This window comes from Syngnathus floridae, chromosome 21 (genome assembly GCF_059516105.1).
Source record: "Syngnathus floridae isolate MCC-2025c chromosome 21, RoL_Sflo_1.0, whole genome shotgun sequence".
NCBI lineage: Eukaryota > Metazoa > Chordata > Actinopteri > Syngnathiformes > Syngnathidae > Syngnathus > Syngnathus floridae.
In genome coordinates this window covers 958,534-972,794 of record NC_142433.1, presented here as the reverse complement: position 1 = coordinate 972,794, position 14,261 = coordinate 958,534, and the positions used below count along the sequence as shown (strand labels likewise).

Below are 14,261 nucleotides of genomic sequence, written 5' to 3'. Positions count from 1 at the left end.
ATGGATGCACAAATGTTGGTATAGATGGCACAAGACACAAAAAAAGATCTTAGCAGTTGAAGCCGCTTTTGTCTGGGAGCTTCATGTCTTCGTTTGAAGCAGGATTACAGAATATTTGGCACTTGGTGTCACTGTCAGCGGCGGCCATATTGGACACGACCGCCACAAGGCAAACCATCTGGCAAATCAGATGCGACTTTCAGTACAGAACAAACCGTCTTACTGAAGCGAGATGTGCAAATACTTTGTCACTGTACTTAAGTATATCTCCAGGTATTTGCTCTTTGCTGAAGTGTTCATTTTTATTTCAACCACCACAAAGGACAGCAGATATATGTCCTTGGACTCTTAGATATTTTCTTCCTTATGTACAGGAACTGAACCAGCACTTGTACTTTTTGCACACCTACGTAATTATAGCCCGTGGGCGCTTTCACCACTTTTGGCGGCCACTCACGACGCCCTCCGCAAATAAATGCCAAGCTGGACAATTTTCTGTCTAACTTATTCTAAAGTGTTTGTGACGTCTTCATGAATTTATGATTTACTTGCGCTGCTCTGGTGACTTGCGGCAATTTTTAGTTCCTTGGCAGCCAACGTGGCCCTGTTTTAACTGTCAGCTACGCCCCGGGAAAATAAAAAAATAGAGAGCAAAATTGATGCGCTGGCTCGTTGAAAGAGATGAACACTCTTGAAATGTTGTTGATGTATAGCCATCTCGGCTGTCCTCAACTGAGGAGAGAACTCTTCACATTTATTACGCATCCAACTAAGCCTACTGACAAAATTAACAAAGTAGCAACAAGGACAAGCCAAACAAACAACTAGTGAGCTTCTCAAGGATTGAGATAAAGACCGGAAAGCCACATTACGCGACGTGAGTAATGACGCAAAGAGAGTTGGGAGAAGAAACGCAAATGCAGGAAGGCCTTCAAAGGAAAGTGAGGACCAATACACTCGTCGGTTGGAAAAGCTCCTCCACGGAGGTAAACACGTATTTACCAGCTTGACATCTTTTTACTGATGTTTGCTGACAAGATAAATCATTTATCAAAGTGGCAGTCAACACTTGTTTATATTGGTCTGGGTGAGTCAATGAATGGATATGTTGTTTTTCAAGCATCTTACTCAGCATGCAACACGCCCTCTGAGCGCAAACCGCAACCTTTCTGATCTCGCGCCACACATTCACTGTCGAGATGACGTGCAAACCGCCAGGGTTTTTTTTTTTTTTTCCTCAACGTTGTACACACCAGCGGGCCGCCCCAAGAGCGCGGCTCTCCTTGGGGTGTTATGGCGCCGCAACAACATGCCGCCGCGTCCACTCTCGACTTGTGGCGAGGGGGGTCTCGTTATTAGCCAGGCCCAAAAAATGTGAGGAATCATGAATTACGTTGACGGGTGTCTTTCATCAGATTTTTGAGAAGCATGATTTGTCACAACATTAAGGGGGCAGCTGCATAATGGAATGAAATCCATTACCTGGGTGCTAAATCTTAGCCACAAAGAAAATAATATTCACTTCTGCTTGCGTGTCTTGAGGCTGTTCTGATATGGGCAATGACAAATGCATCAATGTGCAAGCTACTCTAGATATGCTACCAGGCTTCTATCTCATCAATTGTTTATATTTCCATGCAGCATCTAGCACTACCGTATCACTTTTTGTTTTTATAAAACTATGATAGCTCCATAATTTCAGAATTGTGAAGCAGACGAGCAAACCACTTGTCTGCCCCGGAGCTGATCAGTTTGTGCACAATGTTTGATAAGCATCTGGCTTCGGTCTGATGGCCGCCTCCGTCAGACAAAAAGTGCCATCACCCTCTCCTGTCAAGTACTCTTCAGCCAAGCGTACGCGCGCTAAAATGATGGAGTGACTTTACAAGAGGAACATACGGTATACTGGGCTCGTGGGCCGATGCCGGCCATATTATACGGTGAATTGAATTTGTTGCATCAAGTCCGGCCCTGCCTCACGTTGACTTTCCACTCGCCGCTCAGGCTCAGCCTGTATAGATTGCGCGCGTCGACGTACGTCTGCTTTTCTAATAAGAGCGCATTGCAACGTTGGGGCAAGAGATGGCGAATGTAAGCATGGAGGTAGCAGAAAGGGAGGAGGGCGCTTGCTCCTGAGTTTGTGCTTTTGTCAACAGTGCCATCCAGTGGATAGCAACATCTTGGAAGAGATGGAAAGCACATATGAGCCTCATCATTTAACAGCTACTTACAAGAGTGTGTTTACATTGTCCTGATTATGACCCACCGGAACCTTTACTGTACATTTGCGTACATTTTAATATGGCTCAGTCTATCAAAATACTTTGTTGATACACTCAGCAATTAAAGGTGGATGCCCTCACACGGTGCGTTCAGGGACGCTCGGACACCTACCTTTAAGCAGGTGGGAGGCCGACATCTTTTTCAGGAGATCCATGCTGCCGCGTCCTCTCACATTATCTTTTTTTGCTCTTGTGCGTCTCTGTGAAAGATTGAATACAAAGACTTTACTTTTGGGGTTTTTTTGTGTCTGGATGAGTTGTCATGGAAACAAAATGTGCACCCAAGGCAGATAGAGAAAAACTAAATGATTACATTAAGTACACTTTTGCACATCATAAACACTCCAGGCATAACAGGCAGAAATGAAGTTTAATAACCTTCAGCAAAAACTTGACTGAGCTGAAATACACTTCCTATTTTCAGTCTTATTTAGTCAGTTTTACAGTGGGGAACAAACTGGTATGCTGCCATCTAGTGGACAACAGTGGAATTACATCCACCATAAACAAGTAGCTATATAAAAAAACTGCGAAGCTGGAAGCCGGCCTCGCTGTGCATAATTTGTGATAAAGCTACTTTAGTGGATTCCATCACATTGTGCAAGTGTAAGTAATGGTGTAAAAAAAAAAAAAAAAAAGACACACATGATGACTCACATGCACACACACTTTTGCCTTTTCTTTACCAAGAGCAGCAAGCACTGAGCTGATAAAGTTTATCAGGCAACACACACCTGCAATGGAGGGCAATGGAGCCTGCCTGCTACCACTTCTCAGTGTGTGCGAATGTCAGTAGGTGTGTGTGTGTGGGGAGGGGGGGTCGCCTTAATGCTGTTGGGGCCCGAGGTGACAATAACACACCTCTCGCTTGAGTGTGCAACACACATCACTGCACGCTCACAGACTGTGTGTGTGCGTGTATGTGCGCTAGTATGCCTACGCGGCGTGCATTTGCTCTTCGGCGCTAAGCTCAACTTTATCGCATGTTGGCATCTAAATCCACGAATAAATGTATTCTATATTGAACGCTTTAAGTTGTTCTGAGTAGCAAAGTAACTAATCTGCAGCAAATCACTTTTTGGCACCCTGCTGTTAAGAGCATGGTTCGGTACCTAAACACGCACAAGACATAGCGACGTCGCCGAGCTTCAAAATCTAATTTCTGCAAATAAATCAAAGACAATTTAGAACTTAATTTCAAAAGAAGTTGAGCATTTTCCTGCAAAATCCATCCATTTGTATCTATCTCAGGGGGTGGCCATCTTGTCACTTGCTGCTGAGTGAAAATGACAACACAGTTTCTAAGGTAAATAACCAATCGGGTTTGAATACAGGAAGTTTCTGCAAAGAGGTGAGGTGGCAGCTTTAACTTCTTTTGCAATCATCTATAATGGGTCAAAAGAAAGACAACAACTATGGTGCGTATTTCGGGGCGGGTAGTAAAGCTTCTCCAAAAGGCCGCTCGGGGCTCCCAAACGGGACGATGATGAACGTTGCATCGCCGCCTTTGTCACTTTGTCAAGCCGGCTGTCAGTCACTCTGTCACCGTCAAGCAGCCTGGCGAGCTAAGGCCGCATCAATCACACTCTTGTCAGCTGCAAAGGCCTGTTTGCCGTGGACGGATTACACACTTTTGGGCCAACACGCAGTGACTATTGATCTAGCTCCCCTAAATGAACGCCATCTGGCTCATTAAGGAGGGCAAATATTTGCAGCTATATATTGTCGATACAGAAAGCACAAAAAGGAGCACCGCCACCACACACACCTCATATCATAAAGCAGTAAAAAGCAAAAGTGACACTTTTCCAGAGTGATGACTTAAACTGTGTTACCTTTTAGGCCTGGTGTGTCCCACTTTGTAATCCACCTGTGTCAAGGAAACGCTCACTGCAGGCGTGTCAATACTTTTCCTTTACAGCACCACAGCGCCCCTCTCTGGCGAAATGCTAGAACAGCAGCTCTTACAAATCTGTGAGGGTTGCTGAAATTGTCTGGTTAAGATAAGTCTGAAGTCTAATAAAACAGGCAGAGGGACACGAGTGCAAATAAGGATAGAGTATGAAATCCAGAGTTTGAATCAGTTCAATTTTTCCTTCTCTTCCCAATCTGATGCGGGTCATTTTCTCTGCGTCAGAGAGCCTTTTGTCACTCGTGTGAAGCTTGATGAAGAGAGCACGGATGGATGAACAGATGGACAGATGGATGGATGGGGGTGAAAGATAGTGCAAACACCTGAAAGAAAGAACAGAAAAGGGAGGAGGTGAAGGAGGAGGGAGGGGGGGGGGGGGGGGGCACAACTCACATCTTGTGAAGACAGCACACATGCTGAGTTTCAAAGTGGTGCAGTACGACCGAGTGGGCATGCATACTAATTCCGACATGTCGGTGTCTGTTGGAAGGTCACCGCGTACGTTTTCAGTGATCACCGCTGTGACTTATGAACATACTTCATCCATATATTTTTGTGCTAAATGGATCCCCTGCGAGCATCTTAAAGCGTGAACGTTTGATGGCGGTTCACATTGGATTGGCGCTCTTCTTTTCAAAGAGATTACAAGCAGATTGCGACTCGGCTCACTCGTTTGCACGTGTGAGTATGCGTTGAGTGGACTTGCTGTGCCCTGGTAAAATTGAACTGTCATGGCTAGAATGGGCACTTTGATCATTTCATGTTCATGCAGTGAAGGGAAAGGAGAAGGATGAGTCGACGGGAAGGGAGGAGGGGAAAAGCTGAGTGGAAAAAGGATGGACAAAATAAGGTGAGTGGGGGGGAGGGACAAAATGAAAAGGGGAATGCAAATGAGAGCAAGAAATATACATTCAAAAAAATCAAAGCGGAAAACTATGAATGGGGCGGACAAGAGCGGGCGAGGGCAGGAAGAAACTGGAGGGCACGCCGACAAAAAGACGGGCAGCTGATGGAGGATGAGGGATGAAAGCTTCCTTTCACTCTCGCGATGGGGATGCGCTTTGCATGGCATGCCACTTACCCACCATCCATAGTGTGAGATGACTTCCCAGAATTCCTTTCATGTCCACCACACCGGTATTGGGCCTTCAGGATGGAGCCTGAGGTGGGAAACTTCAAGACACAAACATTGGGCATGATTAACTGCTGTTGAGAATGGACATGGCAAGAACTTTCTGAGCCCACTTCTGACAGCAAATGTAAAAATGAAGTGTGATTTGATTATTGCATTGCATAAGGAATTTATTTGCAGAAGATAGTGACAGAGCCCTGCTGCAAACAACAAAAAGCTGTTAATGACGGAAAAGCACTATCTTTGTCTAAACATCACCAAGGTGCCACAAGATGGTAAGTGATTAGTTTAAAATGTAACCGTCTTGTGGCACCAGTGACAATTGAGGAGCTTCATTTAAAGAGCAAATGAAGCATCTCAAATCACTTCAACATGTTTGGTAGATGAATAGATAGTTGCGTGTGGGCCGGGTCAAGTGTGCGGATGTGAGTGTGTGCTACCTTGGAGGACAGCAGAAGGGTATCCAACTAACTTCTCAGCTCGTTCAATCACAAGGTGACAGGGAACAGGAGGCTGCAGAGAGAAGGAGAGAAATAATGAAGGCGACAAGGCAAGACGGATGGCGAGAGGTTAAAGATTCCGATAGACGGGCGGGAGAGCGGCGCAGTGGAGGGACAGACGGGCAGCATTAAAAAGAATAGTGTGGACTTGCCAGGGTGGCGGCATTGTTTAATCGTGGGGATACAAGACTGCAGGAAAAGGGCTGAATGGAGATGGCTAAATGAGAAGAGTGACAGATTTGAGACAAAAGAGGTCAAGCCAGGAGCCTGCCCAGGCACCGGGCCGCTGGAAGTTCAATTGGGCTCCAGCATAAGGCTACATGGTAAAAAAAATGATCATAATAAAAACAATTTTAAAATAAAATCAAGTATGCATGTGCATGTCTCCAAAAAAGTCACTGTTTTAAAACATTAAGTAGGGTTAAAAAGTTGGAACTGAATTCCAACCAGTGCTCTTATTTTAAAAGCATATTTATTTTGGGTAAGTTTTGGAAGCACAATTGAAATGTTTGCGGGGTTGATGACGTCATTTGTCTGTCTACAAATCTATTTGCGAACAGTGACATATCAGCCGTGATCGTATAGTGGTTAGTACTCTGCGTTGTGGCCGCAGCAACCCCGGTTCGAATCCGGGTCACGGCATTTTGGGGACGTTTTGGAAGCACAATTGAAATGTTTGCGGGGTTAATGACGTCATCTGTCAGTCTACAGATCTATTTGCGAACAGTGACACATAAGCCGTGATCGTATAGTGGTTGGTACTCTGCGTTGTGGCCGCAGCAACCCCGGTTCGAATCCGGGTCACGGCATTTTGGGGAAGTTTTGGAAGCACAATTGAAATGTTTGCGGGGTTGATGACGTCATCTGTCAGTCCACAGATCTATTTGCGAACAGTGACACATAAGCCGTGATCGTATAGTGGTTAGTACTCTGCGTTGTGGCCGCAGCAACCCCGGTTCGAATCCGGGTCACGGCATTTTGGGGAAGTTTTGGAAGCACAATTGAAATGTTTGCGGGGTTGATGACGTCATCTGTCAGTCTACAGATCTATTTGCGAACAATGACATATAAGCCGTGATCGTATAGTGGTTAGTACTCTGCGTTGTGGCCGCAGCAACCCCGGTTCGAATCCGGGTCACGGCATTGTCGTACAATTCAATGTAGATTAAAATGGCTGAAGATAAAATTTTACATCAAAACATGATAACGTTACTTCACACAACGACTCCTGAAATATTTCAAAGTACATACAATGCATCATCAGAATACATGCAGTTTGGAACAGCATATTGGCGTAAATTCAAATACTGCATGTTGACAGAAAAATTAACAATTTTAAATAAAAATACAGATTCCCAACAGACTACCTTCCGTCGCATTTTAAGGCAACAGTGACCAAATTTAAATGTCTCTTGGTTACCGTTCAAAAGCGACTTGCTTATCTTGATTAGCTAACGAACAGGTCGATCGACGTACAATATTATACAGGTATATTGCTGACAGCGGCACTCGTTGACGTAGTTTTCCCGCTATTTCTCGCGTTAACTAAACCGTCCAAATCCCGTCTGAATCCCAAACCAGGAAGTGCGTAACGGAAGTATTGTAAATCCACCTCACGTTAAGCGACAGCAAATGTGATTTTTTGTTTTGTTTTGTTCCCTGAATTGCGATGCGGTTGAAAAGGGCTCTCGCATGCATAATATTTGGACCAGTGGCCGAGCCAGACTTTTAAAGAAGAAGATCTCGTCGCGTTGAATGAGACAGCCGGGAACGACTGCACCGAGAGAGTCGCTAGAGTTCCGTCACTCGGTCACTGACAGCCTGACACTTTCTACACCGGTTAGTTTGATTCAAAACCATGTATGCCTTATCAATATTTAGGTGTGGAACCAACATAATAGCCCCGTTGGACTAAGGAATCTGAAACACTTACAAATATTTGACTACTTCCTTATGTATGTCTAAAAATGAGATGCATTTCATCTCTCCCAGCCGCCAGAGGTGGTAGTTCAAGTACAAAGTATGAATACATTTTCAGGTATTTGTACTTAACTTAGTATTTATTTAGATATGCACGAGTACAAACTACAAGCCTGACTCAAAGGCACACATCAAAGCTTGACAGTGGTGCTTCAACTCCTCGTTTTAGCAGATAACATTGCCAAAATTAAACAGAAATCTACAAAGACTGCAGCAATCAAAGTTTCTGCCATTACAAATTTGTCATTTTGAAAAAAAAAATCTCAATTTTTTCACTTAACCCTTGTTTCAATTCTGCCACATATAAAGATGATCTAATTAATGGTGCACTAACAATGATAAAACCAGATGAGCACGTTCGCCAAATGTCCTTGTTGTTGTAGTTGCTGCTTATTGGCATCCAGATTGGGATGGGCCAGCCCTGCAGCTAGCCAAGGAGACACCGAACCGCCCCGCCACTATGTTTCTGAAATCGTCATTCACCACCCTGGTGGTGGGTGTGTTCGTGGTGTACGTTGCGCACACCTGCTGGGTGATGTACGGCATTGTGTACACCGTGCCATGCGAGCCCCCCGGCGGCGCCGGCTGCATCACACCCTTCCTAGCAGGAAACCCTGAGCTCCAGGTCAGGAACGCATGATGCGATCAGAAGACCTGATTTTGGGATTTAATGCCATTTGTGTGCATCTTCCAGATGAGCATCTACACAGCCCTCCGGCCCAACGCAGAAGGAGGGCACACCCTCATCCACAAAGAGGAGATTTTTAATATCAACGAAAAGTTTGAGAGGTCCGGCTGACATCATTATGTATCAGCCCATGCTTTAGCAACTTTTGCTCTCACAGAGAAGTCGCATGACCAAATTCTGGCATCACCAAGTGTTGGTTTCTTCCACAGGACCGTGAACGTCTCGTTACCCAAGAAGACGCGCAACAACGGCACTCTGTATGCGCTGGTGTTTGTCCACCAGGCCGGAGTCACCCCGTGGCAGGACCCGCAGGAGGTGCACCTGGTGGCCCATCTCACCACCTACATGGTGCCCAAGCCACCCGAAATCTCCCTCATATCCCGAGAGGACCAAAGTGAGGTGAGGTGCACTTGAGCGTGCTTAAGGACGGTTATGGAGCGACAAACCGACTGGCACGTTAACGTGCGTATTTGCTTTCCCATCCCGCAGGATGTGACGGAAGAAGCTCGCCAGACCAAACAACGCAAAGAAGAAGAAGCAAAAAGAGGCGTGTCCGAGCAGCCTGTCTCGCACTGGCGCTCTCGCCTGACGCTAAACATCGTGGGCGACCATTTTGTTTTTGACAAGGAACACGTTCCAAATGACGTGCGCCGCTACCTCCGAGCGTGAGGCTCCGCAAACCTTTTTATCTATACACGTGTATCTCCCCTATGTATATCTCAAGATGTTGATTGTTTTTAGGTTTCAAAATGGCAAGAAGCTGGTTTACCTACCTCTGCTCTTTGTTGATGAGCTCAGCAACCGTGTCAAGGATCTCCTGGTAATTGCAAACCCTTTGCTTTTCTGTTGCTACAAAAGTGACATTTATTCATCTGCAATGACAAGTAGAGCAGCAATAAATGGGCATTACATTTTGCAACCTCGTGTTGTGTTCATAGGAGATCAACAGCACCAGCCAGATACTTCCGCTTACCATCTCCTATGACGCCATCTCCTTGGGAAGACTCCGGTTCTGGATCCACATGCAGGATGCGGTCTACTCCCTGCAACAGTTTGGTACGAGCCTCAGAATCACTTTGGTTCTGTGCCACCATTTCACGCTGCCCTTCGCCCTTTGCAGGCTTTACGGAGAAGGATGCCGATGAGATTAAAGGAATCTTCACAGACACCAACCTGTACTTCTTGGCTTTGACCTTCTTCGTGGCCGCCTTCCACGTGAGTCTCGTGCTTGTTTTGGATTAAGGTGAATCAAATGGATAGAAGAGACAAAAAGATGTCCTCCTCCTCCCCATTGTCTCCAGTTGCTTTTTGACTTCTTGGCCTTCAAGAATGACATCAGCTTCTGGAAAGAGAAGAAAAGCATGGTGGGGATGTCAAGCAAAGCTGGTAGGACAACTCATGTATATTCAAAATGCCCCCACACATACACACCTCTTAAAAAAAAAAAAAAAATCCTGAAATAATACTAATTTCCTTTGCCAGTGCTGTGGCGATGCTTCAGCACCATCATCATCTTCCTTTACCTGTTTGACGAGCAAACCAGCCTGCTGGTCCTCATCCCCGCCGGCATCGGCTCAGTTATTGAGGTGAGCCCGCGCAGTTTAAATTATACTTAGAGCGCAATCTACCATCATCCCCTTAAAAACGAATAGCTTCCAGATCATTTCATTGCTCGTCTAACTTCTACAACTCGGACTAAGAGGATGTTTGTTGTAGGTGTGGAAAGTGAAGAAGGCCTTGAAGATTCAGGTCCTCTGGAAAGGAGGGAAACCCACGTTCCTGGTAGGTTCAGGGGCACAAACAAACATTGACTACAGCCGTGTTCCCCAAGCAATGCTACTGGGCTGCACACAAAGTATTTTCTTTTTTTTCGTAGCACATTATATGCAAACAATAGAAACATGGTTTTTTTTTCCTCTGCAGTTTGGCAAGTTAGACGAATCGGAGAGAAGAACAGAAGAGTACGACACTCAGGTAACCCGGCAACTATTTTTGCTCTTGTGTTTTGCAATCTAATGAATGTGATGATTATTTCCCCCCCCCCCCCGTAAGGCCATGAAGTACCTCTCGTACCTTCTCTACCCGCTGTGCTTGGGAGGAGCGCTTTACGCCCTAATATTCCTGCGCTATAAAAGGTTGGTAAGTTCATAAGCGTTGGCTGAAGTGCTCACTCATGGCGTGTCTGATTTGTGTCTGTTGTAGTTGGTACTCGTGGCTCATTAACAGTCTGGTGAATGGTAGGTTTGCACCGGCAACTGCTTTTATTGCTCAACTTTAGAACTCAATCGTTTTTTTCTTGTTGTTTCCTCATTTATTTTAGGTGTCTATGCCTTTGGCTTCCTCTTCATGCTTCCTCAGCTCTTTGTCAACTATAAGGTGAGCTTGCAGCTATTTAAGAGTCGCCTGTCATAAATGAATATGTCATAAAAATGTTTTATTTTCTTTAACAGTTGAAATCAGTGGCCCATCTGCCCTGGAAAGCTTTCATGTACAAGGTGACTTTAACGTTTTGACATAAAGATAAAAAATGGGTGAATCTATTTTGGTGGAAGCCATATAATTAAAAGGGATAATAGTTAAAAGATTAGTCACTTACAAAAGTAAGGTCAATTCAACAAAATAAATAACTCGATAATAAAGTCATAGTATTGGGATTTGAAACATTCTAGCTTTGACGGGACGAAAAAATGCAATATTAAGTTTGCAGGTATTCTAAAAATGACGGTGCTGTGTATGCAAGTATGTCATTTTTTTTAATCGAATGCTACCGTCAGGCATTCAACACCTTCATCGACGACGTGTTTGCCTTCATTATCACCATGCCGACATCCCACCGACTGGCCTGTTTTCGAGACGATGCGGTCTTTCTCATTTACCTTTACCAGCGATGGTACGCACACATGAACACACGCGCACACACAAGCGCAAAATTTCAGCTAAAGTTCTCGCCCTTCCGCAGGCTCTACCCAGTGGACAAGACAAGAGTCAACGAATATGGAATTTCGTACGACGACAATCCCAAAAGGAAATCTCACAAGGACTAAAAAAAGATGAGGCATTCAAGTGAAGTAACATTAATATCCTTATGTGATTGTAAATGTGGTTTTAACTGGATTCCCCTCTCAAATATTGAGCGGATCATTTTTGGTAGGATTTGAGAGGATACAATTTTGTATTTTTTTTTCCTGATGCCTCATCTCGGTTGCATCCAGCAGACATTTCCGATAAATCTTTTGTTTGCTTTGTCCTATTCCTATCAGGCTACCACTTAATTCCATTTTGCACAAGTATTTAACATATGGAACGTGTTAGTGCCAAATGTGAGAGGAATTTTTTGGAACGTTTATGCAGCTTATTTGCGTGTAGCAGAGTCGTTCTGTTGGATGTTTCTAAATGGGCACTGAAATGGACAGACAAAGTATTATCACACATTTGTCGCATTCCTTTCCATTGTTGTAATGTGTGACTTTCTGAAACATTCTCTCAAATTTCAGGGGTTTCTCTCCCGGTGTAGTTGCAGATGTTTTTTTTTTTTTTTATGGGTTTAATTGGTATTATTATTTGAGATCAAATAAACTGACTGAATATCTAAACTGATTTGGATGATTTTTATTCGTACTAGTGTAATAACGTACGCTAACTGTCAAATGTAATAAAATACATGTATATTGTATTGCACATTGTATACACACACACATCAAAACAAAGATGTCAGTTGTTTAAAATTATTTTTCTAAACCAGAAACTGGCTTTAACCTTTTGTTGCCTATATGTAGTAAGATATAACTACTTTGAACTGAAGTATTTTTGGCACGTCTGAATTTGTTAAAGAACGACGGAAAAACAAAAACCACCGGAACCCCGTGCGGCCCTACGTCAGTCGTCACTGGCCGTGCGTCATGACGTCATGTCGCCGCGACGCAGACTATAAAATAGAAATTCACGCCCACTACCGTCCCTTTCTCCATTAACAGGAAGTTAACGTGCCTAAGGTGCTCGGTTCTTCACCCGAAGCTAAGGCCTGTAATCCGGCGACTAGCACCATCAAAGTTAGGCATCCGACACCCTAAACGTGAAAACAAATCAATACGATGGCTTCCGTATCCGAGCTAGCTTGTATTTACTCGGCTCTCATCCTCCACGACGATGAAGTCACTGTCACCGTAAGTGTCCCGTACCACCAGTTAGCCACGCCACCGATCGGGTTCATTTTTAGCCTTCCACTTACTACACAATGACCACACTTAAAGTTACGTTTTGAGTGTAACGGCTGGGAAACGACATTTAAAGTTATTTGCCTTTTATTTGACATTTATCGTAGGTTTAAGTCGAGCAGCTATCGCAAATGCTAGGCTAACTCTTGGCAGGACACGAGTGCTCACTGTCAACAATATGTACGCTGTAGCTTTAGATTTACTATTGTTTAAGAAACTAATAAACAGATTAAAAATGCACGCCCAATGGCTCTTATTACAAAATGCTAGTAGTGGAAGCTACAATTGTTTAAAAATAGCGCGCCAAACATTCAGTTGCACGTTATAATAATGTAATAATGCAAACCTTAACTATTGCTAGTATCCCTACTTTAATGAGATTTTTGCAATTGTAACTTAATAAATGTTACAAACTGAAGCGTATGCTCCACACTTTATATGAACGCATAATAATAATGATCAAATATTTTTGTATCTAGGAGGACAAGCTGAATGCCCTGATCAAGGCTGCCGGCGTGAGCGTGGAGCCTTTCTGGCCCAGTCTCTTTGCCAAGGTAATGTCAAAGTGCAATTTCCACGCCTAAATGACACACAACAAGGACAGAAAGAGGCTTACCTGCATTTTACGTCCCGTAGGCGCTGTCCAACATTGACATCGGCAGCCTGATCTGCAATGTCGGTGCTGGAGGTGGCGCGCCGGCCGGAGCCCCTGCTGCCGGAGCAGCTGTTGCCTCTGCTGGAGGAGATGCCCCAGGTAAAAAAGAAGATTCATAAGAACCAATGTGGGGACTTAACTTTTCAGGGTTCATCATCAATGTGTTTATTTGTCTGTTCACCCCAAAGCTAAGGCAGAAGAGAAGAAAGAAGAGAAGAAGGAGGAGTCTGAAGAGTCTGACGACGACATGGGCTTCGGTCTTTTTGATTAAACTGGCTGTTTTTCTAAAAACAATAAAATGTCCACAACATCTTCTGTGTGTTTCAAGGCCTAGCGAAAAGAAACTAACATGTTTACAGTAATTATATTTTCACATCTTAACACCTTGCAGAGGTGTGCAAAGGATGGTCTGATGTTGCTCACTGAGCATTTAAATCTGGGGTGTCAAATTCATATTTGTTATGGGCTGTATCGGTCATAGTTTAAGAAGAACTAGTTTTGAAATCAAAAACTAGTAAGAACTGTTCACATTTTTAAAAAGATGAATGGTCTAAAACATTTCTAGAAACATTACTAGTTTTTGAATAGTGAAGACAATTTGCAATTTCAGTATTGACACAAAGTAGATGTACAATTTGTCTTTACAGGCAAGACCACGGATTTAAATGATTGACTTTTGTAAAATAAGTACACTTGCGCAAAATACTAAATGGAAGCAACTCGCCAATTAATGCAGCACCGGCAGCAGGAGAAAGTAACAATAGTCAACACACTCGCTAATGAAATGCATGCCATTGCTAGCACCATTTTTAAAGGGAGTAGGAAGACGTATTTACTTATCCGTGCTTCTTACATCAAATAGTGTCAATCACGAATTGCAGATTTTAAACACAAATAT

The 14,261-nt window shown here is 43.9% G+C and overlaps 3 protein-coding genes and 3 non-coding genes across 12 annotated transcripts in view; 5 read left to right on the top strand and 1 right to left on the bottom strand.

The window, feature by feature from the left end:
- The window catches only part of trps1 (trichorhinophalangeal syndrome I), a 94,721-nt gene extending 87,311 nt beyond the window's left edge, over nucleotides 1–7,410 (bottom strand). For 5 of the 7 annotated variants that reach the window (XR_015855158.1, XM_088365957.1, XM_088365963.1 and 2 more), the window contains exons 1-5: nucleotides 7,247–7,410; nucleotides 5,767–5,839; nucleotides 5,276–5,367; nucleotides 4,118–4,517; nucleotides 2,395–2,482 (exon numbers count right to left, since the gene is read on the bottom strand). The gene's annotated coding sequence lies outside the window, so the exon portion shown is untranslated. The remainder of the gene's footprint in view (nucleotides 1–2,394; nucleotides 2,483–4,117; nucleotides 4,518–5,275; nucleotides 5,368–5,766; nucleotides 5,840–7,246) is intronic. The other 2 variants (XM_088365956.1, XM_088365966.1) reach the window with 2 other exon arrangements.
- On the top strand, nucleotides 6,397–6,468 carry trnah-gug (transfer RNA histidin (anticodon GUG)). The gene has a single exon. It is a non-coding gene; the product is annotated as a tRNA-His (tRNA).
- Nucleotides 6,731–6,802, top strand: trnah-gug (transfer RNA histidin (anticodon GUG)). Its single transcript has one exon. It is a non-coding gene; the product is annotated as a tRNA-His (tRNA).
- Nucleotides 6,898–6,969, top strand: trnah-gug (transfer RNA histidin (anticodon GUG)). Its single transcript has one exon. It is a non-coding gene; the product is annotated as a tRNA-His (tRNA).
- clptm1l (CLPTM1 like) lies at nucleotides 7,387–12,087 on the top strand. The gene is made up of 18 exons (XM_088365968.1): nucleotides 7,387–7,665; nucleotides 8,190–8,431; nucleotides 8,501–8,595; nucleotides 8,704–8,893; nucleotides 8,984–9,159; nucleotides 9,236–9,314; nucleotides 9,433–9,550; nucleotides 9,615–9,709; nucleotides 9,796–9,880; nucleotides 9,977–10,080; nucleotides 10,211–10,276; nucleotides 10,418–10,468; nucleotides 10,547–10,629; nucleotides 10,697–10,731; nucleotides 10,815–10,870; nucleotides 10,945–10,989; nucleotides 11,269–11,384; nucleotides 11,454–12,087. Exons 2-18 carry the CDS (start codon nucleotides 8,267–8,269, stop codon nucleotides 11,536–11,538), a joined length of 1,644 nt encoding a protein of 547 aa, XP_088222094.1. The 5' UTR covers nucleotides 7,387–7,665; nucleotides 8,190–8,266; the 3' UTR covers nucleotides 11,539–12,087.
- A 352-nt stretch (nucleotides 12,088–12,439) lies between these two features.
- Nucleotides 12,440–13,673, top strand: rplp1 (ribosomal protein lateral stalk subunit P1). The gene is made up of 4 exons (XM_088365969.1): nucleotides 12,440–12,657; nucleotides 13,188–13,262; nucleotides 13,345–13,462; nucleotides 13,552–13,673. The coding sequence occupies exons 1-4, from the start codon at nucleotides 12,586–12,588 to the stop codon at nucleotides 13,632–13,634; spliced, it is 348 nt and encodes a 115-aa protein (XP_088222095.1). The 5' UTR covers nucleotides 12,440–12,585; the 3' UTR covers nucleotides 13,635–13,673.
- Nucleotides 13,674–14,261: the final 588 nt, after the last annotated feature.